General features: G+C 49.9%; 1 protein-coding gene across 4 annotated transcripts; it reads left to right on the top strand.

Moving 5' to 3' along the window:
• Nucleotides 1-322: 322 nt before the first annotated feature.
• PTGS1 (prostaglandin-endoperoxide synthase 1) lies at nt 323-24752 on the top strand. 4 transcript variants are annotated; one of them, XM_021674022.2, is made up of 11 exons: nt 323-340; nt 596-682; nt 7514-7630; nt 8048-8188; nt 8390-8533; nt 10945-11126; nt 11238-11321; nt 13052-13298; nt 16005-16291; nt 19964-20111; nt 21562-24752. In XM_021674022.2, the coding sequence occupies exons 4-11, from the start codon at nt 8164-8166 to the stop codon at nt 21915-21917; spliced, it is 1473 nt and encodes a 490-aa protein (XP_021529697.2). In that variant the 5' UTR covers nt 323-340; nt 596-682; nt 7514-7630; nt 8048-8163; the 3' UTR covers nt 21918-24752. The 4 variants fall into 4 exon arrangements, with proteins under 4 accessions (XP_021529697.2, XP_012313620.2, XP_012313622.2 ...); XM_012458197.2 differs by lacking the exon at nt 323-340 and adding an exon at nt 430-496; XM_012458199.3 differs by lacking the exons at nt 323-340; nt 596-682 and adding an exon at nt 1139-1317.
• The last annotated feature ends 2009 nt before the right edge of the window (nt 24753-26761 follow it).

Genomic DNA, 26761 nt, shown 5'->3' with positions numbered 1-26761 from the left:
GGGGGAAGTAAGTCCTTCCGTTCGCTCTGTCTGAGGACTAGTGAGTTTCTTGTCTAGGAAACCACGTGCACACCAGGCTGGACTGCCCCATTTCTAGCCCCCTTTCTTCTCTGCGGGGCAGAGTGTGTGGTTCAGACCAGCAATTTCCATCCTCAGTTCTGTCCCCAGGTCCTGGGTGACCTCAGCATTGAGCATGACTCTGAGCCTCAGTTTCCTGTCTATATCTAGTGCCACCAGGCATTAGAAACTCAAGTGTTTCAAGGATCTCGAGTGAAAAGCCGCCTTAGTGACGATCATACACTAATTAATAAAATGCCTTGGCCAGGGCTGGGCAGAGGAAGTAAGCGGGCGGCCGAGGTGACAGCTGGAGGGAGGGGCGGGGGTGGAGCCGGGGGAAGGGTTGGGAGGGATGGGCCGGAGCTCCGGGCGGTGTGCGAGGCGCACGCACAGTAGTCTGTAGTCTGCGTCCCGCACCCCAGCAGCCGCGCCATGAGCCGTGAGTGCGACCCCCATTCCCCGCGTGCTCAGGAATTTTCTTGGCCTCCTGGCGGAGCCTTGAATGCCAAGCTCAGCCCCTCGTCTCTCTCCTCTGCAGGGAGTCTCTTGCTCCGGTTCTCGCTGTTCCTGCTCCTATTGCAGCCGCCCCCGGTCCTGCTCGCGGACCCCGGGGCGCCCACGCCAGGTAGGCGACCCCATCTCTCCCCACGGTAACTCCCGGTCCTGTGCCCGTGGCCTGGTTCGACCCCCTCCTCTCCCCTCCAGCGGGCCCAGCTTCCCCTTTCTGCTCGCGGTGCGTGAGCGAGGGGACTGAGGCTGAGTCTGTTGGTGGGATGGGAGCTCTCTGAAGCCCCCCGGGGGTGTAGCCTTGGCTAATGGGCTATCGAGTTCTTTTAGGGGAAACGGCAAACTGGGATCTGGTGCCAACGTGGGGAGAAGGGACACTCCCTATCCACCCCCTCACCTGTTCTGGGCCCCCAGATGTCTAAGCAGCCTCCGCGCCCAGCAGCCCCGCTGTTTCCTATAGGGGCCTCTTTTGGAGGAAGCCGCAGCCATTAAGGGAAAATGAATTCCCTTTCTCCAGCCTCCAGCCGTCTGGGAACCATCCTGATTCCTATTGCCAGTGGAGACGGTCTCCCCTGGTGAAGACTTCAGGAGCAGATGGGAGATGGAAATACAATTAGGAGCCAGGATGCTTCCTCTGGGGTTTAACCCTCACCTAGGAGGCCCCCACTGAGCAGATGGGGAAACTGAGGCTCAGGAGGTGCCACGATCCCCCAAGCTCATACAATACATGGTGGGCCCAGGATCTGAACGCAGGTCGGTCTGCCTCTGCACACTTTGCAAGGTCTTTCCACAGAAAGCTGCTTCTACTCACAATGGACGCTGAGCCACTTGGGGAGGTTGATGGGGAAATTCCACCCCTCCCTACCCCATGCATGTGCCAGGTTCCAGGTGAAGGAATTCAGCTTCTCACTCAGCCAACCTTCCTCCCCCAGCTTGCTGAGTGTGTGTGTGTGTGTGTGTGTGCGCGCGCGCGCGCGCACGCGCGTGTGTGAGCGTGGGTCCCAGCTGGACATAGTTTCCTCCACCACCTAGCTGTGTAGTCTCTAAAATGAGGCCCCGAGAGGACAGGAGGGGGCAGAGGGGATCTGCGCTTTCTGCTGTGCGTGGAGGAGAGAGAAAGATATGTACATGGACTTGGGATCAGACCAAGTTTCCGGAAGGAGAAGCTTCAGGTGGGTGGCGTTTAGGGAACCCAAAGAGAGCATGGAGGGTGCTCTAGGAAAGGATTTGGGTTGAACTAAAGTCTGGTTTGTGGGTGGAGGAAAAGAAGACTCATGTGGCCAGCACTTTAAAGTTTGCAAAGGTTGGTTGTAGACATCTACTTCTTTGGTGCTCTCAACAGCTCTGCCAGAGGGATGCATTAGACTCACTACAGAAGGGGACTCTGAGACCCAGAGGGAGTGAGGCCGCTTGTCTGAGTTCTCGCAGTGAGCCGGTGGTAGGGAGGACAAGGGGCTCATCAGGCTGCCTCGCTGACCCATCTTATCAGTCCCTGGATCAGCCCAGCACTTCCTCTGAGGCCCCATCTGGCCCCATCCAGGCGCCCTGGGTCTACAGCCTGCCCGCCTGTTTTCTTTTTTAGTCCATTCACCTATGCACAATGAGCCATGGTCTGGGCTATTTGGTTTCTTGCCTTTTCTGTTTCCTTTAATATAATAAATGTTTAAACGGAATTGTTTTTTTCATTCCCAAGGGCTTGTTTATGCCAGTCCTTGGCTGGGGCCTGGAGCCACAGAGCTGGGAGGAGCTTATAGGCGATGGTGGAGACAGAAATGCCAACAGGCCGTCCTGCAAGGGGACCAGGAGTGTGCGGCGCTCAGGGAGGAAGCAGCTGCCTCTCAGAGCAGAGAACTGAGGGAGGCTTCTTGGATCTGATGACATTTGGACTGGACCTTGAAGGAGGCAGTGGGTGGGGGAAACACTGAGACTCGACCATGAAACACCGTAGGGTAATTGGGAGCAGGAGACTGAGGATGGATGCATCATGTGGAGGTGAGACTGGAGGCCGGAAAACTGGTACCGAGGCTCCTGCAAGGATCTAGGAAAGAGCAAATGACAGGCGGAGTGTAGGGGCAGAAGGTCTGGGTTGCCCTCGTATTGCCAAGTCTGGGAGTAAACTGAGGCCCAAGCTACTTGGGCATCTGCTCCAGGAAACCAAAGCCTGTGTTTTGCCACTGGAGGCAAAGGAGATGAAGAGATGAGGGCTGCACTCACCTGAGAGGGCAGGCTGTAGACCCAGGGTGCCTGGATGGGGCCAGATGGGGCCTCGGAGGAGGTGCTGGGCTGATCCAGGGACTGACTGATGGGTCAGCGAGGCAGCCTGATGAGTCCCTTCTCCTCCCTACCACCAGCTCACTGCGAGGACTCAGACAAGTGGCCTCACTCCCTCTGAGCCTCAGAGTCCCGTTCTGTAGAGTGGGTCTAACACATCTCTCTGCCAGGGCTGTTGAGAGCACCAAAGAAGCGGATGTCTACAACCAACCTTTGTAAAGTTTAAATTGCTGGCCACATGAGGAAGAGAATGCTGCTTCCGCCTCTCTGGTGGGGAAGGAGATGGAGGCCAGCCTGGAGGCAAGGCTGTGCTGGGTGGGGGACCCTGAATGCTCAAGTCCTTCCCTTCTAGTCCCTGGTCTTGACTCAGTGCCCATCTCCTAGATTGGGATAGGGCATGACCTGGCAATCAAAGCTGCGTACTAGGCAGAGGGGCTTCAGGCCAGTTGACCCCGGCACGTGGGGCAAGATCCCAGCTGCGCCAAGGCTGCCTTGCTGCCTGCGCCTGCTCTCACCAGCATCAGCTGTGTCTGTGGGCCAGGCGAGGGCTTCCCCTCTAGCTGGCTCTTCCAGCTGCGGGGCCCAGCTGTCTGAGTCTGGTGCGGTGGTGCTTAGGTGTGGGAACTGGGGCCCAGGCTGGACCAGTCAGGGCCCCCCGCCTTTTTTTCTCTCTGGCTGCCAGGTCCCCAGAGCCTCTCTAAATATTATTCTTTAGGGGATTTGGGTCCTGCCTCTTCACTGGGCAGTAGCGCAGCCTGACGCCTCCGCATCCTGGAGGACTTGGTGTTCCCTGGCTGTGCCTGTCCCTTAGTCACGCTCGGTCCTGGACCTGGAGTTTTGACTTTTGGGCTAGGGGATCTTTCCTTGCTTAAACGCTTGGAAAGGTTCTGGAACCAGGCAGTCCTGGACAGCCCTCATCTGTGGGGATGGGGACTAGCAGCTCAGCCTTTCGGGTGCGTGCGTCTTGTGTGCAGTGTGCTGTGCTGATCATCCCTGCCTCTGCGTGTCTTGGGGACTCAGTGAGAGCAAGCGGAAAGGTTCTCTGCTGATGGGGCAGTGGGTGTAGGGTTGTATCAGTACAAATAATGGAGAGGGACAGATTGGCTCTACCCAGAGTAGAGGGCCTGGTCGTCGGAATGGAAGGCCTCCTTTAGCCCACCTGCTACACCTGCCTCATGGGCTTTACAGAAAATTGAGGTTCCAGGGGTGGAAGGGACTTGCCCAAGAATGCACAGCCAATCAGAGCAGCCACTCTCTAATACAGATTTCCTGAGCAACTACTTGGTGCCTGGCCATGTGCTGGGTGTGGGGGACTCAAAGTGAATTAGATTCAGTGCCTGCATCTCCCTGGTTCTCTTTCTTGGTGAACGGGGCTGTCCTCCACTGAGCACCAAACTGAGTTGGTATGAAAACATGCAGGACTGAAGTTAGACCGAAGGAAGGCCTTCCTGCACGAATACTTCCTAAAGGTCTGGTTGTGGCAGGAGATGGTGATCCCTCTGGGGTCCTGGTTTCATTCGTTCAGGATTTTCGAGGTTCACTTTGAAGGAATGTGACACATCTTCCTCACCTGGGTTATTCCCAGTCTGTGCATCAAAGTGACTCTCCCTTTCTATCCCTTCCCCAAATCCAGTCCTGGGCACCTCCAGGAGGAGGAGGAGGGAGTTCAAGTCTTGGCTCCGCAACTTCAAAGCAGGAGGACCTGAGCAAGCCTCCTGCTTTCTCTGGGCCTCGCATTCCTCATTGCGGAATGGGGAGTCTCACCTACCTGTCCTAGGGAGTGCTGGGAAGATAAATGAGTGCTGATGTGGGAAGTCGTGGACTTGGTTGGCTAGAGCCCCGGCTGTCTGGCTGGACTGGGAGGGTCCGGCTGTGTTCTAGTGGCACCCAGTCTCCTCTGTGCCCACCCTGACACCCTGGGGCACCCGCGGCAGGCCCACTGTTGTCCTTCCTGGGAGAACTTTCCCTGCCCCAGAGCAGCTGGTATTTATGGAGAGAATGTGGGGGAGAAGGAGGGGGAAGCTGGATGGCTGGCCTGGGAGGGAGGAGCCTCAGCTCTGCACAGCCTCTCTTGGCGGGGAGGGTGTGGGCAGCAGTTCCAGCTTCAGCGTCTGGAGCTTGCAGCTCTTCTGCCTGCTGGGCAGAGCTCTAGGGCCAAGGCAGGAGGCCTTCCGGCTCCATCTCAGACAGCTGTTGAGGTGGCACGGAAGATGAGGGGCTCCCTTTGGTCAGGCTAGGGGTGGGCCAATGTCCCCACTTCATTTTATTTATTCCAAAAACATTTGTTAAGCTCTGGATACCACATCTGGATCCCAGACCTGGGTTGAGCCCCAGCTGTGTGCATAGCCTGTGCTGAGGGAAGAGAAAGTTGGGGAAGGGAAGGGAGTCCCTTCTCCTGGAAGCTTACGGTGGAGAAGAGCAGGTTGAATTGGAACCCGGAGCCAGGGCAAGGGAGAGTGGGAGGAGGGAGAGTGTGGACATTCGGGGAAGCCTTCTGGGGGAGGCAAGGCGTAGGCTCAGCTGATTTGGAGGGAATGTATTAAGGAGGCCAACAGCCTGGGTAAAGGATGGAGACGCTGACGGTTTAGGGCTTTGGGAGGGGCTAGCGCAGAATGTTGGAGCTGCAGGGACCTCTGGAGTTCATTCTGAGATCTGTGCTGTGGTAGGGATGGGAAATTGATCCTGGGGTAGGGCTAACCCCTGTGCCCTTAGAGTGATAGAACTGGACTGGCCTAGGGGGCCTTGGGTGCCAGGGTTGGGAGCTGAGGAATGGGCACTACAGGGGCTCCTGGGCAGGTGAGCCAGCCAGACCAGCAGGAGGGGCAAGGAGGAGAGTTCCAGCAAGTGCGACAAGTCTTTTCTGGGGGGACCCAGATCTCTGAGCCAGCACGGGGGCTGATCTTGAGGCCTTTGGCCTTTCTGGGCCTGTGGCTGGGGGAGGCCGGGGCTGGGATGCTGCCAGGCCCTTGCCCTGGATCCTGCCTGCCAGGTTCGCCTGTGGCTGCCTGATAAAGCCTTTTTGTTCAGCCTTCTTCCCTCGATCCCTCCCTCTGGGGCCATTGTGGGGCTGTGAGGAGTTGCCCTTAAGCAAAACTATTTGCATAATTCTTGTGGTCCTTGCTCATGTATGTGTGTGTATGTGTGTGTATGTGTGTGTGTGCGTGTGTGTGGGGGTGTGTGTGTGTGGGTGGTGGTGCCCTCTTTGAGGTGGGGACCAAGAGGACTCTGCTGCCTGGGTTAAGCCCTATGCTGTAAAGTGAGGAGACTGGGACCAGGGTGGGGATTAGGGACAGGCCTTGCCCAGGGTCATGCTCTCTGATCCTGGCACCCTGAAATGACAGTTTCTTCCTCAGCTGCTCCCGCCTTTCACTACCCTTTTGACCCACAAAAATAACCAATTGCACAAAGAATATACATTCCCTATGACGCTAGCTTTCAGGCCAGATAAGGAAGTATGTTTGCAGAAGGGAGCTAGGCGTTTTCTGTGTAAGGCTAGAGAAGGAGCCTCCTGCCAGGAGCCTGGAGTTTTGGGTCTGCCCGGCTCTGTTCTGTTTCCTTGGTCAAGTTGTCATCTCTCCCTGAACCTCAGTTTCCTTCACTGAGCAGGGGTGGTGGCGGGGGAGGCAGGGGTGGACGGCGGATCCTACCAGACCTGAGGAGTCTCTCACTTTGCTGCTGAAGAATCGCTGACGCAGTGCAGATTTAGCAAGGGGGTGGCGGTCAGAGGGATCTGGGTTAGATGCAGGGAGGGACTTCCTTACAGTTTCTTCAGGAGGCAGCAGGGCGGATGCCAGAGCTTCACGAGTCCTCTGAGGAGGTTTTCCAGCCCTGTCTCTCCTCTTCTCTTGGTCTGTGACTTTCCTCAGGATCCTAGAGTATGGACCCTACCCTGATGTGGGCCAAGTCTGAGCCCACCTGAATGCGTGCTGAGGCAGCTGAGAACTTGGAGTTCCCCTCCTCCTACACACCCACCCTCTGTCCCCAGGGTTCTGGAAAACATCTTCCTTAGACTTGGCTGCTGAGGCTGTGGGGGTGGAGTGGAGGTGACGGGCGTTTTGCCTGGTGAGACTTGTGGGGTGATGGCTTTCCCTTTTTCTGGGCTCAATTTCCCCATCTGCAATGTGGGCATTATGATACCTGCTGCAGAGATGGAGGGATGGTGAGGCGTCTCGTTTTCCTTGTGTCTGAGTGCTCAGAGCTTGGGCTGGTGGTCTGGGAGAAGTCCCCCTCCTCATCCTTGTCCCTTTTCTGACCTTCCCCCCGCCCTGCCAGGCTCTTGCTGCTGGACTCTGACTAGGCAGGAAGCGAATGCTCTAGAAGCCCATGGCTGTGGTGTCTTATCAGCTCTTTCCTTCAGCGTCACAGCTTGGGTTCTGGACTCTTCCCCTGCTGCCATTTGGTGGCAATAGGGAGGGAGGGGGACTTCCCCTGGGGGCCTGATGTGGGCTAGGCTGGAGTTCCAGAGCAGGGCCTGGAAATGGCAGGGTGGGGGGTTTGTGTTCACAGCAGTGGGAACAGGGAGGGCCCTTGGGGGAACTCTGAGGCTCTGGCACCCAGTGATTCAGGATGGAGCTGCAATTCACGTCCATGCTTCTGGCCCCTCACTCCCCCATCACGGCTAGATGGGGGTCAGGAGGCCACCCTCGCACGGTCTCTGATCGCCATTTCTCACCCACAGTGAATCCCTGTTGTTACTATCCATGCCAGCACCAGGGCATCTGTGTCCGCTTTGGCCTTGACCGCTACCAGTGTGACTGCACCCGCACGGGCTATTCCGGCCCCAACTGCACCATCCGTGAGCTGGGCCTTCAGCCCCCACTCCTCCTCTCCTGAGCCTTCCTGCTCCCTGGGCCCCTTCTCCTAGACCCCAGCTTCCTGCCCTCCTCTCTGGCCATGGCTCTGTTCTCCTTCTGTGCCTGGCTCTGCCCCTGTCTCTGACCTGGCTTCAGTATGAACTCTCACTCTTGATTCACCCTCCCTCCCTGCTTCTGGGTTCCATGGGGAGTCTTCACCCCATGCCCTGGCCCCTGTCCTCATGCCTGGTTCTGGCTCTGTCATGTGTCATTGCTCCCAAGGGTCCATCCTTACCCGCTTCCCCATAGGTACTACCCTGTTCCATCCCAGTCCTCGTCCTCAGTGCCCCATCTTCCACCCTGGCTACTTCGGGTCCTGCCAGGAGGGACCAACTGAGTGACTCCCACTGTCCCTGCAGCTGAGCTGTGGACCTGGCTCCGGAATTCATTGCGGCCCAGCCCCTCTTTCACGCACTTCCTGCTCACGCATGGGCGCTGGTTCTGGGAGTTTGTCAATGCCACCTTCATCCGAGAGATGCTCATGCGCCTGGTACTCACAGGTGGGTATGGGGCAGGGCCCCTGACCTGGGGGATCAAGCAATCCTGCTAGTCCTTTGGATTCTTGGCATCTGATAAGGGTAGTGGGTAGGGCAAATCTATGATGCCAGATAAAACAAGCCTCAACCCAGGAGGAGGCAGGAAGAAATGGGTGGAACTCAGGGTGGAAACACCCTTATCGCTAATATTTTTGCTTTCTGCAGTGCGCTCCAACCTTATCCCCAGTCCCCCCACCTACAACGCAGCACATGACTACATCAGCTGGGAGTCTTTCTCCAACGTGAGCTATTATACTCGTATTCTGCCCTCTGTGCCTAAAGACTGCCCCACACCCATGGGAACCAAAGGTAAAATGGGATGAGTGGCTGAGCCTGGGGATAACAGGATAACTTTCCCAAAGTTCTCCTCTTTGGGAAAAATCAAGCAGAAGAACAACTATTGACCCATTCTGCAGATGGCTAGACCGAGGCAAGACATATGACATGTCCAGAGCCTGGGCTGAGAACAGGAAAGGGCAGCGGAGGGTCTTGCCTGAGGTCACCTAGAGTCAGACCAATGTTTCCATAGTTCCAGGGTGCCTCTTTGCTTAAGCCATTTCTAATGATGACTCGGGTCCTGCTAGGGTGGAAGTGACTTAGAAGTTGAGATGTAGGAAGGAATGAATAGTGAGCTATTTATTGGGTGCTAACTCTGTGTTTGGTTCTTTGCAAATGTAAATAGTTTTACATACTTCACCAGTGTAGGGTACAAATAAGTCACATTTTTTTCTTTTGTTGCTCAAGACTCCACTTGACCACACTGGCAGGGGTTTTCCTTGTAAGACCTTCCCATGACACCCCTAATTATTAAAAAACCTGGGCTATTACTCATTTGAGACCCATCAGTTCAGCTTCAAGTACAGAGAAGGCAAGAGAGGCTCATGAGTCCATCGCTGCTGTACTTCAGTTCCTGCCACATGATGGCGCTGTTGAACGCATGGTTGTGTGCTTTTACGGGTCCAGAACCTTGCACCTGTATTAATGCCCCCTATGTGGGTCTTGAGAGCGCTACTCTGACGGTATTCAGTCACATGGTTAGCTGTTATTCCCAAAGCATGACCATTCTACCAGGATAGCTGGGTCTTGCCAACTTTGCTGAAATCAATTCTTACCCAGTGTCAGTGAGTGATGATTCCAAATTTTGATTGGCAGATCACTCCCTCTAACTTCCCTTTTGGTGGATTTTCTTTAGCAGTACTGATATTTTTTTTCCTGCCAGAGGAACCCAGTCAGCCATCTTAATCCAAATAATTTCTGTTGATCTTGAACCTTCAACATCAGGGCTCACATGATGATGCATAGTGAAGAGATGCCTTTACCAGAACTCAAAAAATTCTATTCTTTTCTGTGAGGGCATTGGGTAACAACTCATTTGAACTGACATAATTAAGGAAGGCTTCTCAATACTTACTCTAAGGATGACTTGTCTTTACACCAGACATAGAAAGATTGGCATCATTTAAAATAGGTTGACAGGGCCAGGTGTGGTGGCACTTTGGGAGGCTGAGGTGGGTGGATCACTTGAGCTCAGGAGTTCGAGACCAGCCTGGGTGACATGGTAAGACCTATTCTCTACAAAAGAATACAAAAGTTAGCTGGGTGTAGTGGTGTGCACCTGTAGTCCCAGCTACTCAAGAGGCTGAAGTGGGTGGATCAATTGAGCCCAGGAGGTTGAAGTTGCAGTAAGCCATAATCATGCCACTGCAGTCTGGCCTAGGCAATAGAGTGAGACCCTGTCTCAAAAATAAATAAATAAATAAAATAGGTTGGCAAACTACAGCTTGCAGGCCAAATTCAGCTCACCTCCCCTTTTGTAAATAAAGTTTTACTGGAACACAGCCAGACGCATTTGTTTATGTGTCATCTATGACTGCTTTCCTGCTATAATAGATGTCACATGTCTGTATGGTCTGCAAAGCGTAAAATGTTCACTACCTGGCTTTTCCAGAAAAAGCTTGCTGACCTTTGATTTAAAAAATTCTACCCACTGGTTCTCTGCTATGCTTACATTATCTCTTGCAATCCTCAGATCCACTGTATCAAATGGGTATCCTTTGGCCTTTTTTAAAGATGGAGAAATTGGCTGGGCGTGGTCGCTCACATCTGTAATCCAAGCACTTTGGAGGCCAAGGAGGGCGGATCACCTGAGGTTGGGAGTTCAAGACCAGCCTGACCAACATGGTGAAACCCTGTCTTTAAAAAAAAAAAAGATGGAGAAATTGACACTCTGAGAGATGAGATGACTCATCTGTGTTCACACAGCTAGCAAATGGCATAGTCAGTTGCAAACGCAGGCTACCTGGACTTAGGGCAAGGGAGTTCATGTTTGTTTTTTCTGTTTCTTTATTTCTTTTTGGTGAAATGTTTCATTATGGAATAACTGCAAATATACACAAAAGTTGAGAGAAAAGCGGAATAAATATGTACCCATCTTTCAGTTTCAACATATACCCACAATTTCTTTATCTTATTTCATCTCTCTCCTCTCATATTTTTATGAAGTATTTTAAATCAAATTCTAAAAATCATGCCACTTCACCCATAAATACTTCTAAGCTCTTTTGGTAGAGAGTGGGTTACCTGGTGGTGGTGGGGAGGTGGTCCTGAGGAGGCCACTCTGGGCTTCCTGCTTGGGCCAGTTTGCCTGGTGAGCCCAGATGTCCCCAGGGCAGCAAGATCCAGACAGGAGAAGCTATTGCTGTTTCCTACCTCCCAACCAGGGAAGAAGCAGTTGCCAGATGCCCAGCTCCTGGCCCGCCGCTTCTTGCTCAGGAGGAAGTTCATACCTGACCCCCAAGGCACCAACCTCATGTTTGCCTTCTTTGCACAACACTTCACCCACCAGTTCTTCAAAACTTCTGGCAAGATGGGTCCTGGCTTCACCAAGGCCTTGGGCCATGGGGTGAGTTCCTGGGAGGGGTTCAGAACTGCTCTGGACCTAATTTGGCACACACATGTCATGGACAGTGGGCCAGAACCTTGGTGACTGGAGGGAACCCCTCTCTATCCACAGGTAGACCTCGGTCACATTTATGGAGACAATCTGGAGCGTCAGTATCAACTGCGGCTCTTTAAGGATGGGAAACTCAAGTACCAGGTAGTGCTGGGCTAGAGGGTAGGGCAGAGGGGAGGGTCTCCCATGGTCTCCCCGGCGAAGACTGCCTGGGGGGTCTGGGTCATGTCCTGAGAGGGCCAGCCCCAGGAGTGGGAGGCGTGTGCCAGGAGCGACAGTATACCCTGGGAGGAGGCAGCAGGTATGAGAAGCCGGCGAGGAGCAGACGCGGCACCCCCGTGTCAGCTGGGGAGGTGGATTTTGGAGCTCAATAGGAGATGAACATTTGTAGTCTGCATTTATTTATTTAATTATTCCATAGTATTAATTGGACACGAGAATACACCTGGCACAGGTGATTGAGCAATGACCATTATAGTTTTGGGCCCTGGCCTCAAGAAACCACAGACAAACTCTAGGATGCTCATTCTGTGAGGGCTTTTGTCTAAATCAGCACTGTCCAACGGAAATATAATGTGAACTGCATGCATAATTAAAATTTTCTAATGTCCATATTAAAAGAGGGAAAAAGAAACAGGTGAAATGGATTTTAATAATATATTTTACTCAAGGCAGTATGTCCAGATTATTAGCGTTTTAACATGTAATCAATACATTATTAATAAAACAGCTCACATTCTTTTTTTCATGCTGAAGCTTCAGAATCTGGTGTATTTTTCACACTCACAGGACATCTCAATTTGGATGCTCAGTTTTCATTGGAGTGATGGAATCTGTATTTAGATTTCATAAAATGTACAGCTGAAATAGAGTCACATGCCCAAGTTGTTCCAATAGCTGAAGTATCAGTTTTAAAATTCAAAAAAAAATTTTAAAAACCCAAATAAATTAAATTAAATAACATTCAGGTCTTCATTTACACGAGCCAAATTTCTAGTGCTCAGTAGCCACACTTGGCTAGTGGCTGCCATATTGGATTGTGCAAATCTTAGTCAAGCACCAAAGCAAAGTTCGATGCTGAGTCTTTATGGCTGAGAACAATACCTGGCATATAGTAGTCTCTGGTATATATTTAATGAATGAATGAAGAAGCCGCCATATAACTAGGCACACTTGTAGCTGCCACCAAGCAGAAGCTGTTAGTGCCACTAGAGTGTTTGGATGATGGGTAAAACTTCCCTAGGAAGTTACAAATAAGCCCAGAATTGCATGAAGGACGAGGAGGAGTTAGGGATGCTAAGAATGGGAGAGGGCTTTCCAGGTAGAGGGTTTGGCAAGTACAAAGGCTTAGAGGAAGAGAGCAGCTTGGTGACTTGGAGGGATTGTAGGAATGGGAGGGTTTGCTGAGCCTAGTGATCAGCAAGAGGGTAAGAATGACTTTACGGGAAGGTGGAGATGTCCGTGGGGACCATGTTAAGGAATTCTAGTTTCTGCCAAGAGCAGAGAGAGTATTTGGAAAGGTTTTAAGTCAGCTCATGATGCAAGATTTTGTTATTTTTAAAGGTTTTTTTTTTTTCTTTTCTTTCTTTTTTTGCTTGGGTGCAGTGTAGAAACTGGCCTGTCTGGGGATAGGAGTAGACATAGGGAACCCACTTAGGGAGAGGAGTCAGAGTGGAAGATGAGGGTGGGTTGCCTGAGGTAGTGGTGGTAGAGATGGAGAGCCGGGGACTGATTTTATGAGAGACTTAGGAGGTGGAGTCAACAGCCTTGGCTGAGGGGAACTGGCAGCTGGAGGCAGGAATGGGAGGGCGTCGGCTGTGGGCAGCTGCGGGTGATCCCCCAACCCCAGGTTGCCAGGCGGCCCCATCCCACAGGTGCTGGACGGAGAAATGTACCCTCCCTCCGTAGAAGAGGCGCCTGTGTTGATGCGCTACCCTCGAGGCATCCCGCCCCAGAGCCAGATGGCCGTGGGCCAGGAGGTGTTTGGGCTGCTTCCTGGGCTCATGCTGTATGCCACGCTCTGGCTGCGCGAGCACAATCGTGTGTGTGACCTGCTGAAAGCTGAGCACCCCACCTGGGGCGATGAGCAGCTCTTCCAGACGACCCGCCTCATCCTCATAGGTGAGGACTCCAGACCTGCCCTGCCCTGGAAGGTCATGCCCTCCATCACGAGAAGCAGGGGGTAGGGGACTGAGACGTGGTGGCTGAGACTGGAATCCTTGCTCTTCTGCTTAGTAGCTAGAAGACCTTGAGCAGGCCCCTCAACCTCTGTGAGCCTCGGTCTCCAAATCTGTACATTGGGGTGAATGATTGTAAGGATTTGTTGAGATGATGAATGGGAAGACACCTAGCACATAGTAGGCCTTCAGAAAATGGATGACTGTGATGGTTGATTATGAGCTGGGTGACTCATAGCACATCTGATTAGCCACCCTGGGTCTCAGTTTCCCCCGTGTGCTGCACCCAGATGCACACTTGTGGTCCCCAGCATGTGCAGCGTCAAACTCCAGCTTGTCTGACCTTCAGGAATCTTCCTGTTCCCTTCCCTGCATGTATCTACCTTCCTGCAGTTTGGTAGCTTCTAGGTGACTCAGGGACAGGATATTTTTGTGTTCCCTATGGGGGCGAGTCTGCAACCTAAAATGTCAGATGGTTTCCTGCTTGGGAGCTTGGCCCCTGACATCTCTGTCCAGACCATATTCGCTATGAGTCATCAGTAACTCCCTTCCCCCACCTCTGGGCACCACTGGGCATGGCTGGTCCCAATTATAGACCTAATTTACTGGAGCTATGAGGAGCCAGGCACTGGGAATAGGAACAGTCATTAGAGGGAAGAGGGGCTGGTTCTGAAGTTTCAGCATCGCAGAGACCTTGACCAGAGAGAGCTGGAGGCTGCCCAGCACACTGGCTGGCGACGAAGCTGTGACCAAAGGCAGGACTCCTAGGCCACCACACATCCAGTGCTTCACTTAACTGCCCTGCAGCCTCATGAGCCAGGTATGATTACCCTGTGAAAATCAAGATTCAGAGAGGTGAAGTGAATTCTCCAGGGACACTCAGCCAATGGAGACTTGAGGTCTGGTTGCCACCAAAATGTATGCTACTTCCACTCCATCACAAGGGGGGGCTCTTCTTGAATGGGAAGAGGTTGCAAGCCTCAGTCTGATCTTCCGTGACAAGGGAGTATTGGAAAGGGATTCTCCCCTTGTGTCTACACTTAGTATTCCTACTTCCGGCTGACATATATGGACATCCCCTCTTATGCCAGGTGCTGTGCCAGCAATTTCACTGTATTTACTGTCTACTTCTCTCAACAACCCGAATATGGTATTGCACTGATATTATTATTATTATTATTTTTTTTTGAGATGGAGTCTTGCTCTGTTGCCCAGGCAGGAGTGCGATGGCACGATCTCGCCTCACTGCAACCTCTACCTCCTGGGTTCAAGTGATTCTCCTGCCTCAGCCTCCTGAGTAGCTGGGATTACGGGTGCCCACCACCACACCTGGCTAATTTTTGTATTTTTAGTAGAGACGGGGTTTCACCATGTTGGCCAGGCTGATCTTGAACTCCTGACCTCAGATGATCTGCCTGCTTCAACATCCCAAACTGCTGGGATTACAGGTGTGAGCCACAGTGCCCGGCCGCACTAACAGTATTATGACACACATTTTATAGTTAAGGAAAGTGAGGTTCTGAGGGATTAAGTAACTCGGCCCAAGCTCAGATGGCTGGAAATGGTAAAGCCAAGATTTGAATCCAGGTCTGCCGATCCTGTAGTCTGTGGCTCCAAGTCAACTTGCAAAAGCCAACTTGTCTAATGGCTAATTGGCCTAAATATCATTTTCTTTCAATATCTACTTGCCCAGTTTTAATTTGGTTACAGAATGTTCAATTTGCCTCTTCCCTGGTTTTTTGCTTTCTAGCTGGTTATAGCTACAAAGGGGGCAGAGGAAAAATTTATTTATAAGAATTCTGTTATATAAGAACGGATAGGAAATACGTTTTTGAAATATACTTAGGGCTAGGCTCCCCTTCTGTCCTTGGTATCTCTTTTGCCACTGCAGCAGCTCTGAGTGGTCTCCTCGAAGTCTCCCTCCATCGCCGAGGTTGTCAGCATGATGACAACTTTCCCCAAGTAAATCCTCCGCTTTTCCATCTTTCAGTCTCTCCAACTTCTTTTAATGGGCTTTGGGAGGGAGGTCACAAAACCAATTCTTGGACACCTCCTTTGGATGTCCTGCTTAGCTGGCCTGGAACCTCCCTCTGAAATGTGGGAGTAGCTGGTGCTCTTGTCTTGAGACCTCAGTCAAAATAGACCAGAAGTTCTATTTTCACATCCTGTTACAAGGAGACAAAATGGAAGTGGCCAAACAAAATTAGACATCAACAGCGAGGTCAGGTGTGGTGGCTCATACTTGTAATCTCAGGGCTTTTTGGAAGCTGAGGTGAGAGGAGTGCTTGAGGTCCACAGCTCAAGACCAGCCTGGACGACACAGCAAAACCCCATCTCTTAAAAAAAAAAAAAAAAAAAAAAAAAAAAGCTGAGTGTGATGGTACACACCTGTGGTCCCAGCTACTTGGGAGGCTGAAGTGGGCAGATTGCTTGAGCCTGGGAGGTCCAGGCTGAAGTGAGCTCTAATTACACCACTACGCTTCAGCTTGGGTGACAGACCAAGACCTCGTCTCTAAAGCTAAAAACAAACATCAACAGCAACAACAAAGAGACCAAAAGCAAGCTCTTCTCATGCACTGGGCTGCTGTCCAAGCTGGGCATCTAAATCACGGTGCTTGGCTGACCTTATTTCCAATCTTCCCCTGCCCAGGAGAGACCATCAAGATTGTTATCGAGGAGTACGTGCAGCAGTTGAGTGGCTATTTCCTGCAGCTGAAGTTTGACCCAGAGCTGCTCTTTGGTGTCCGGTTCCAGTACCGCAACCGCATTGCCTTAGAGTTCAACCATCTCTACCACTGGCACCCCCTCATGCCCGACTCCTTCAAGGTGGGCTCCCGGGAGTACAGCTACGAGCAGTTCTTGTTCAACACCTCCATGTTGGTGGACTACGGGGTTGAGGCCCTGGTGGATGCCTTCTCTCGCCAGATCGCTGGCCGGGTAAGCCCCAGAGGAGTGCTGGTGAGGGCAGGTGGGCTGAGGGATCCAGCACACCTGGGTCCAAGTCCCAGGTTCCTATTCTGTAAAATGGGGGTAATGTCACTTTCACAGGGCAGTTGTAAGCGTTCCTGCTTGAATTCTTTTGTTTATTTGTTCATTCCATAATAGCAGCCATTACTCCAGGTACTGAGGGTGTAGTGGGAACAAGACCTATGTGGTTCTTGGCTCATCTTTTAGTGCTTACACCCTAGAAAGTGGTGGCAGTCATGTAACAGCTAACAGCATTAGGGCACTTACTGTGTGTCAGGCACTGTGCTCAGAGCTTCTCCTATGTTATCAGAATTCTAAGAGTGTGTTAGAAACCACAGTACAAAGGCCCACCATGCTGTGGGAGTCAGGGAGGGAATTCTGATCCAGAGTTGGGGGTTAGGGCAACAGAAGGTGATGTCTGAGTAGAAATCGGAAGGAGGGAGAGAGATTTCCCAGGGTAAGAGGTGGTGTTAGTGGCAAGGGATGGCTGTGTCCCAGATAGAGAGGACGGTGTGGGTGAAAAGCCTGGAAGTCAGATGGCATGGCAATTTAAGGAACAGGAGGACATTCAGGGCACAGTAACATGTAACAGTACCTGCCTATGGTGTCTATTAAATCATAAGCCTCTACTATGGGCTGAATTGAGTCTCCCCCAAAGTTCATACGTTGAAGTCCTAACCTCCAGAACCTTAGTATGTGACTGTATGTGGAGACAAGGTCTTTAAAGAGGTAATTAAGTTTAATTGAGGTCATTAGGGTGGGTCCTAATCCCGGGTGACTGACGTCCTTATAAGAAGAGGAGAAGATTAGATCACGCACACAGAGGGAAGGCTACATGAAGATGCAGGCAGAAGACAGCTGTCTACAAGCCAAGGAAAGAGGCCTCGGGAGATACCAACCCTGCCCACACCTTGATCTTAAACCTGCGGTTTCCAGATGGAGGAAATAATTTCTGTTGTTTGAGAACTCAGTCTGTGGTACTTTGTCATGGCAAACGAACTCATTCTTTTTCCCGGGAACTCCTAGCCAACTCCTTCAATCTCCCCTTCTCCACATTCGGAAGCTCCCATCTGCTTCATCCCAGTCTCTGACTCCCCCATTGCCTCCCAGTCCTCTGCTTCTCTCTAATCCTTGTCCCTAAATCCTGCCATGAAGTTGTGGCACACATGAGTTTCCGTTTCCTTCTGGTAATTTGACTGAAATTAGCATGGCTGCTGCTGGTGGGCAGCTGCTGGCTGCTTTATGGCCTCTTTGCGGGTTTCTTTATGGTTCTTTGTGGGGACACAAGACAGGAACAGAGACAGTGGCCTTTGTGTGGGGCTGGATGGTTTTCAAAGCATTTTCAAGGAATGACCATAATAATATGCGTGAAAAGCCCTTGCATCATACCTGGCACAAGGCAGAAAGGCCACAGAGATGTATTGACTCCCAAGATTTTTTTTTTAAATAGAGATGGGGTTTCACCATGTTGTCCAGGCTGGTCCTGAACTCCTGGGCTCAGGCAATCTGCCCACCTAGGCCTCTCAAAGTGCTGGGATTACAGGCAACTCTCAGGATATTAAGAAGAGTGAATAATGATAGTTCCCATGTGACAGACACTGAGATTAACACTTTGCATAGTTTATCTCATTCAGACTGACCACAGCCATATAAGGTAGATGCTCTTCCCTTCCCCATTTTTACATATGCAGGAACTCAAACTTAGCTCCAGTAGCTGCCCAAGGTCCCTAGGCTTAGTCTCCTCAGGCTGCTGCAACAAAGTACCACGAACTGGGAAGCTCAGAACAACACATGGAGGCTGGAGGTCTGAATTCAAGGTGTCAGCAGGGCCACGCTCCCTCTCAAGGCTCTATGCCTCCTTGGCTTCTGACGGTGGCAGACAGTCCCTGGCGTTCCTCTGCCTGCAGGTGCATCACGCCAGTCTCTGCCTCTGTCATCCGGTGGTGCTCTCCCTGAGCTTGTCTTTCCTCATCTTAGAAAGACACCATTTATTGTATTGGAGCCCACCCTAATCCAGTAGAATCTCATCTTAACTTGATTACATTTGCAAAGTCTTCATTTCCAAATAAGGATGCATTCACGGATGCAGAGAGTTAGGACTTCAACACATATTTAATATTTTGGAAGACACAGTTCAACCCTCAATAGCTCTGTAGCTTGTAAAGCTGGAATTGGCACCAGCCTCTGCTTGCTTTGCTCGTATGATTTATGATTTCATCCAACCATGCCTTTCTTTTCTGCCCAGTTATACTGTTCTGTCAAAGTGACTATCTCGTAAGCATTAACGTTATTATTTCATCCTAAGCACCAGAGCTTTCTTTTCTTTCTTTGTTTCTTTTCTTTTTGAGACTGAGTCTCGCTCTGTTGCCCAGGCTGGAGTGCAGTGGTGCGATCTCTGCTCACTGCAACCTCCGTCTCCCGGGTTCAAGTAATTCTCTGCCTCAGCCTCTCTAGTAGCTGGGATTACAGACATCTGCCACCACGCCCAGCTAATTTTTGTATTTTTAGTAGAGATGGGGGTCACCATGTTGGCCAGGCTGGTCTTGAACTCCTGACCTCCTGATCCACCCACCTCGGCCTCCCAAAGTGCTGGGATTACAGGTGGGAGCCACTTTTTTTTTTTTTTTTTGAGGTGAAGTCTTGCTCTATTGTCCAGGCTGGAGTGCAGTGGTGTGATTTCGGCTCACTGCAACCTCCACCTCCTGGGTTCAAGTGATTCATCTGCTTCAACCTCCCAAGTAGCTTGGATTACAGGCACCTACCACCACACCAGACTAATTTTTGTATTTTTAGTAGAGATGGGTTTCGCCATGTTGGCCAGGCTGGTCTTGAACTCCTGATCTCAAGTGATCTGCCTGCCTCGGCCTTCTAAGGTGCTGGGATTACAGGCATGAGCCACCGTGCCTGGCCAGCACCAGAGCTTTCTTTAGACTAATGTGCCTTAACTGTTAGTAATCAGAATCTTTTTCTGCAGCCTTCTTTATCTCACCAGGCTACCTGGGCTTTGAATCCTATTTTCCCTCCCTTTACAGGGAGGGAGGGAAATTGCACCTGTTGGTGTAATTCAAAAGATTGGGGAACAGTGTGAGCCACAAGAGAGGTCCTCCTCCCCACTCCACACTTGGTGGCTCACGCCTGCAATCCCAGCATTTTGGGAGGCCATGGTGGGAGGATCATTTGAGGCCAGGAGTTTGAGACCAGTCTGGGCAATATAGTGAGACCTCCCCTCTACAAAAATAAAATAAAACAAAATTAGCCAGGCCTGGTGGCACTTGCCTGCAGTCCTAGCTACTTGAGAAGCTGAACTGGGAGGATCACTTGAATCTGAGAAGTTGAGGCTACAGTGAGTGAAGATTACGCCACTGCACTCCAGCCAGGGCAACAGAGTGAGACACTGTCTCAAAAAAAAAAAAAAAAAGCCCACAAAATTAGGAAGCTGAGACTCAGAGGGGTTTCCTGAGAGAGCATGACAGCAGCAGGCCTGGGGCCAGGTCTGTAGCATCACAGCTGCCAGGCTGGTCAGCGCTCTCCATCCTAGCTCAGAAAGGACTCCCACTCGAAGCTTTTGCCTCGGTACCTTACCCAGGCTCCGGGGCAGCCTGGCCTGGCTCCCAGACCACTACCGTGCTTCTCTCTCGGCAGATCGGTGGGGGCAGGAACATGGACCACCACGTCCTGCACGTGGCTGTGGATGTCATCAGGGAGTCTCGGGAGCTGCGGCTGCAGCCCTTCAATGAGTACCGCAAGAGGTTTCGCATGAAGCCCTATACCTCCTTCCAGGAGCTTGTAGGTGAGCAGCTGTTTCCTGGATGCACTCCCTGCCCTTGAGGGACTGGCAGCAAAGTCAGGGAGATATCAAGGAAACAGAACGGGACAATACCTGTGGCAATGTGTAACAACCAGACTTACAACGGGTGTGGAAGCGCCATGCTGGGTGGTAAATAATCCTGCTTGGGGAGGGAAGGTGACTTTTCAGCTGGGTTTGGAGGATAAATGGCGTTTTCCAGTGGGAAAAGAGAAGGAGGAGTATTTTAGGTAGAGCAACAGAAAGCACAAAGGCACTGAGGTCAGACAGCAGGTATCTGGGGAAACAGTTGTAGATGTGGCTGGAGCAAGGATCTTATGTGGTAGCGGTGATTAGTGATGGGAGTAGAATCTTGGTTTCCATGCTAAATATTTTGGGTTTTATTCTGTCTAGTGCTTTCTAAGTACCCATTTATGGGCCAGCTGCATAAGAATCATTTAGAAAACTGATTAAAATACCAAATCTCAGATGCCTCTGCTATAGATTCTGGTTCAACCAGCCTGGGTGGTGCCCTGAATCTGCATATTCATATGAATAGAGTATATATACATATATATGAATATATATTTGTATATGAATAGAGTATATATATACACATCACTATATACATATATATATCTATACATCTAAAACACACACACACACACACACACACACACATATATTTCCCCTGAGATCCTCAGATGTTGGGCCGCCAAGTTGCCAACGCTTGTCACATATAATGGGGAGCCACTGAAGCAGGGTGTGACATGGCTGTGAGAATTCCCATTGGAGGATGGATATGAGGAACCAGGCAGGGAAGCAGGGAAGCTCCACATCTGCCTCCCCTTGGCCACTATCGTGAACATGTGGGTGCTGCAGAGTGGAGCAGATTCTGGGATCAGTGCATGATTTTCCTGTGATCCTGGAACAGCAATCTTTGTTATTCTTTAATCTCCCATGACAAATGGTCCCCAGGGGCAGAAGGAACACTGCCACTGAATTTCTGTTGAGATTGGACATGTTACATCTTTGAGCTCTAGTAATGAAAGGGCTTGGCCCAAGTTAAGGTCTTGAAATCTGCCTATGAAGGAAGCAAGATGGGGAGCATTCTCCCTGCTGTAATGATCAGGTAATTAGGGCCCAGAGAATTGGGTTGAGTTGCTTAAGGTTATAGGCTGTTTGGTGACAGATCTAGACCCCAGACTTTCTCTTTAGTAGCATCTTCCTTTCCTAGACCCAGTCCCTGAGGAGGGGCAATTTGTGCTTTTCTTCTTGACCCTTTTCTCCAGTACCAACTAGGCCAAATTCTAGGGCACATGCTCAGTGGCTCAAGTTATTCTCCTGGAGTCCCTGTTATCCCCAGAAAAAGGTGGACCTGGAAGGGTCCCACCCCAGGTTGACCTTAATGGCATCATGGATCTGACGCTAGCTTTTTCCCCTTTTCTCCTTGTAGGAGAGAGGGAGATGGCAGCGGAGTTGGAGGAGTTGTATGGAGACATTGATGCGTTGGAGTTCTACCCTGGGCTGCTTCTTGAAAAGTGCCATCCGAACTCTATCTTTGGGGAGAGTATGATAGAGATTGGGGCTCCCTTTTCCCTCAAGGGTCTCCTAGGGAATCCCATCTGTTCTCCGGAATACTGGAAGCCGAGCACGTTTGGCGGTGAGATGGGCTTTAACATCGTCAAGACGGCCACACTGAAGAAGCTGGTCTGCCTCAACACCAAGACCTGTCCCTATGTTTCCTTCCGCGTGCCGGATGGCAGTCAGGATGATGGGCCTGCTGTGGAGCGACCGTCCACAGAGCTCTGAGGGGCAGGAAAGCAGCGTTCTGGAGGGGAGAGCTTTGTGCTTGTCATTCCAGAGTTCCGAGGCCAGGGTTGATAGTCTTAAATGCTCGTTTTCTGGTTTGGCATGGTGAGCGTTGGGGTTGACATTTAGAATTTTTGAGTCTCACTCGTTATCTGCACTATTGCGATTCTGTTTGTCCTTCCAGAATGCCGAATTCCTTGTTAGCCCTTCAGATGGTTAGGAGTGGTTCTCATTTGGCCTGCCAGAATACTGGGTTCCTAGTTGACAACCTAGAATGTCAGATTGCTGGTTGATTTGTAACACCGGCATTCTAGAATGTGGAGCTCCTGATGAAGTCTTCTAGAAAGTTCTGGAGTTCTTATTTTGCATTCCAGAATCTTGACTTTCTGATTGGTGATTCAGAGTTTTGTGTTCCTGGCTGCTGATGATCCAGAACAGTGGCTTCTATCCCAAATCAGTCAGCATCTGAATGTCTAGAATGTGGATTTGATTCATTTTCCTGTTTAGTGAGATATCATAGAGCGGGAGATCAAGAATGTCCAACAAGAATTTATTCCCTGAATCTGTGCCTGCACTGAGCGGGGAAGGAGGTGGGGTTTTCCTCTTGGGACTCCCCTTACATCCTGCTCTGAGGATGTAGAGAGAACAGGTGGGCTTTATTCATGCCATTGGTTGGAAGCTACCAGAGCTCTATCCCCATCCAGGTCTTGACTCATGGCAGCTGTTTCTCATGAAGCTAATAAAATTCACTTTCTAAAGTTGCCTGTTACATATCTCTTTTGGCCCCGTCCCCCAAAGCAGAGGCAACACGGGAATGTGGCTAGCCTTTCTCCTGGCCGAAGCTGGGTCTGCTAGAGTTTGCAGCATGAGACTCCGCTGGGATCCTTGGGCCCATCACTGTGTAGATGTGTTACCACGCGTGCTTCATTTCTCCCTGCGGGCCAGGCACTGGCCTTTTCAGGATGCTCTCCTAAAATACCCATTGCCCCAGCCCCGGGAGATGTAACATTCAGTTCCCACCATCTGATTAAAACAATTTCCTCCCTTACAGAGCATACAACAGAGGAGGCACCAGGGAGGCTAGCACATACTGTGTGCCAATTTCACACTTTTAATTCTCATTTGTTCTCACACCAACAGTGTGAAGTGCGTGGTATAATCTCCATTTCAAAACCAAGGAAACAGCCTCAGAGCTCAGGCTGAGTCCAGAGTTTGTGCTCCTCTTGATTCCCGGGTTGACTCAATTCCAGGCCTGATCTTGCCTGTCTGGCTCAGGGTCAGAGACAGAATGGTGAAGTGTAGCCTTCACCTTATATTCAGGCTACTCATTCAGTCCCAAACGTGTATTTTCCTAAGTGCTTACTGTGTGCCAGTTCCAGTAACAGGTGTGGGGACACAGCCGTGAGTAATCAATACAGACAAGGCTCTGCCCTTAGGGAGCTCACACTCTAGTGGCAGAAAAATAGACAATAAATAAGGAAACAATGAAATAAGATATATGCAAGGTGAATGTGACTTCCCTTCTAACCCCCTCTGCTCTGTCCTCCTCTACTGCACTCTCAAGACCAGAGACCCCACAGCAGTGATCTCAGGGCAGACAGTCCCCTGTCCCTCCACTCCAGCCCTGAGACCTTTTTCTCAGGACCTCTATAGGAAACAGAGAGAGAAGAGACAGAGTGGTAAAATGAGGGGTTGAGGGAAGGTTCTTTGGGCTTAGCAGAAAGGTCTATGGCCCAGGGGAAATAAGAGTTCGGTCTGACAGTCCTTGGGGTTAAGTCTCCTGTCTTATAGTCCAGAAACTCCTGTTTCTCCTTAGTTGGCTGGAAACTCTCCCATCATTCCTTCTGGTCCCTGTTGAATGCAGGGAATGCGATCCTTCCCTGCTCTCCCAGTTGCTCTGATGTAGAAAGATCCTTCAGGTGCTGGAAGTGTCCATAAAGAGGTTGTGCCCTGTCCTTGCTTGCAGATTCTATTTCCCCTCTTCTACTAATACCTCTTACTTTGCTTGAGAGTCCTCTCCTCTCTTATTAATTTCAGTCTTGGTGGTTCTATCAGGGGTGCATTCTGGCCAAGGGGTGGGCCTGTGAATCAATCCCCGGCAATCAGACACCCTCGCCTTCAAAACTGGCCCTTGGAGATTGAGGTCATTGACGCTGATTCATCCCCACAGCTGGGTCTGACAAGATGGTCCATTTGTTCCTGCTTCTGAGATCCCCAGGGCAGCCTGGATTCCTGCCCTTCTGAAGACTTTAGCTTTTCCTTCCATCCAGTGGCCTATTCCAGGAATTCCTCTTTTGCTTAGATCAGTTGGAGTTTGTGCCTATTACTTGTAATCAAGCCTTTATAGCTGCTGGACTGAGTGACACAAGCACTTTAATGGGCTGGAGGGACTTTTAATCAGTGAAGATATAATCAGACGAATGTTTTGGAAAGGGCACTCTCAGGAAGGGTGGACGACAGCAGAGCAGGAAGGACAGGAAGCTGGCAGAACTGAGAAGGCTGCAGCTGTGGTCCATCCAGGAGCTGATGGCAGCTGGGGCCAGAGGAAGGGCTTTGGGGATGGAAGAATGGGATGGGTTCCAGAGGTATTCATCTCTTGAATGCAGGTGCCGAGATTAGGTAGGCTTTGCTTAGTAAGGACAACTGCACGTGAAAGTTTTGCGAAAAGAAGCAGGCTAAATGCACCAAGAAAGCTTCTTCAGAGTGAAGAACCTTAATGCTTGTAATTTGAACACTTGTCCCTGGAGTTCTGATTTGGTGGCTGTGATGGTTGGTTTTATTTGTCAGTTTGGTTGGGCTGTAGCACTCAGTTGTTTAATAAAACACTAATCTAGGTGTGGCTGTGAAGGTATTTTGTAGATATGATTAACATCTACAATCAGTTGACTTTAAGTAAAGGAGATTACTTAAATAATTTGGGTGAGCCGCACCTAATTAGTTGAAAGACCTTAAGAACAAAAACTGCGGTTTCCTGGAAAAGAAGAAACTCTGCCTCAAGACTGTAGCCATTGACTCCTGCCTGAGTTTCCAGCCTGCTAGTCTGCCCCATGGGTTTCAGGTTTCCCGACCCCAACAACTGTGTGAGTCAATGACTAAAAGTAAAGCTATATACAGCCATCCTTTGGTATTTGTGAGGAATTGTTTCAGGGATCTCTATAGATATCAAAATCTGTAGTTCCTCAAGTCCTTATATAAAATGGTACAGTATTTACATATAACCCATGTGCAGTCTCCTGTATACCTTCATTCATCTCTAGATTACTTATAATACCTAATACAGTGTAAATGCTAGTTGTTATACTGTACTTTTCTTTGTATTATTTTATTGTATTATTATTTTGAATATTTTGATCTGCAGTTGGTTGAATTCACAGATATGGAATCCACAGATATGGAGGATCTGTATCTATATTTATATCTATATCTATAGATATGGAGGAGATATATATATATATACACACACACATATATATATATACTCATGGATATGGAGGAGATATATATACACACACACACATATATATATACTTGTGGATATGGAGGAGATATATATATACATATATATATATCTATCTCCTCCATATATATATTCAAGACTGAATATATATATATATTTCATTATAGGACATATAATAAAATATATATATATATTTCTACCTCTCTCAGTAATAATATAAGAACAGAAAACCAAATACTGCACGTTCTCACTCATAAGTGGGAGCGGAATGATGAGAATATATGGACGCACGGTGGGGAGCCACACACACTGGGCCTGTTGGAGGGTGGGAAGTGGGTCATCAGGAAGAATAGGTAATGGATGCCAAGCTTCATACCTAGTTAATGGGATGATCTGTGCAGCAAACTACCACGGCATATGTTTACCTGTGTAACAAACCTGCACATCCTACACATGTAACCAATAGAATATATGTATATTATTATTTGAGTTCCCATAATCAAATATACACAAACCCCTGTATTATTTGATTATTGGAAATAAAATAATAATAATAATAATATACATATATTCAATTGGTTCTACTCCTCTGGAGAACTCTAATACAGTGGGTGATTCATTCAGGACTCTCAGTGCAAACAACAGAACCCTCTCTATCCTGTATAAGCAGGAAGGAATCTATTATGGGACATTACATAGCCTATGGAACCACTGGGAGAACCAGGGAATTAGGCTTGGACGCTTTCACCTAGGAATGGTGGCCACTGTCCAGTGGCAATGCCTCTACTACTGCCATGGACACAGGCATCTCAAATGGCACCTTTGCTGCCCAAACCCCACTATTGCTGCCCCCAAAAGCAGGCTGCTTCTGTGGCCACATTTGCTGGGAAATGGATCCTGCCTGATGCCTGCTTCCTCTCTTTTCTCTACTTAGAATTAAAATTATCTTTATTTTGCGTCTGATTGGTAGAGGCCAGCTCCTGTGTCTGTACTGAAGCTGCGTGGGAAAGTGAGTTTTCTGGTTTGTGCCTTGAAGAGGAGGAACCCGTAATGTGGGAAATTCCTCATGTGTGGGAAAGGTGTTCAAAGGGACTAGGAAACATGGAAAGTCCACCTCCGTGAATCTGAGTGTTCTTAGTTCTGTTCTGCCTCTGTGGGCCCTATCCCTAGAATACTACAAAGACCATCACAATGGCTTCACTGTTGACCTGGTAGCAGCTCAATATAGTTGCAAGGAAAGAGCTTAAGAAGTGAAGTTATCTAATTATAGAACAGAGAAACAAAAACTGTTGGGTACACACAGTCCATTCTTCTAGTTATGTCTGAGTAAAAAAAAGTGTCAAAAATGCAGGAGGCAGAGAAAAGAAGGCAGAATAGAAGCTTCTAC

Source organism: Aotus nancymaae, unplaced genomic scaffold (genome assembly GCF_030222135.1).
Source record: "Aotus nancymaae isolate 86718 unplaced genomic scaffold, 86718_ANA_hifiasm-v0.15.2.pri h1tg000003l, whole genome shotgun sequence".
In the NCBI taxonomy this organism is placed as follows: Eukaryota; Metazoa; Chordata; class Mammalia; order Primates; family Aotidae; genus Aotus; species Aotus nancymaae.
The sequence above is the reverse complement of the archived record's forward strand: the minus strand, read 5'-3'. Positions and strand labels throughout refer to the sequence as shown.

Excerpts from the sequence above, each read along its gene's own strand:
- PTGS1 (XM_012458196.3), top strand. The coding sequence starts at position 1,613 with ATGAGGCCCCGAGAGGACAGGAGGGGGCAGAGGGGATCTGCGCTTTCT. Across the intron at positions 8,534-10,944 it reads CACACCCATGGGAACCAAAG|GGAAGAAGCAGTTGCCAGAT; the intron begins GTAAAATGGGAT and ends CCTCCCAACCAG. Across the intron at positions 11,322-13,051 it reads ATGGGAAACTCAAGTACCAG|GTGCTGGACGGAGAAATGTA; the intron begins GTAGTGCTGGGC and ends CCCATCCCACAG.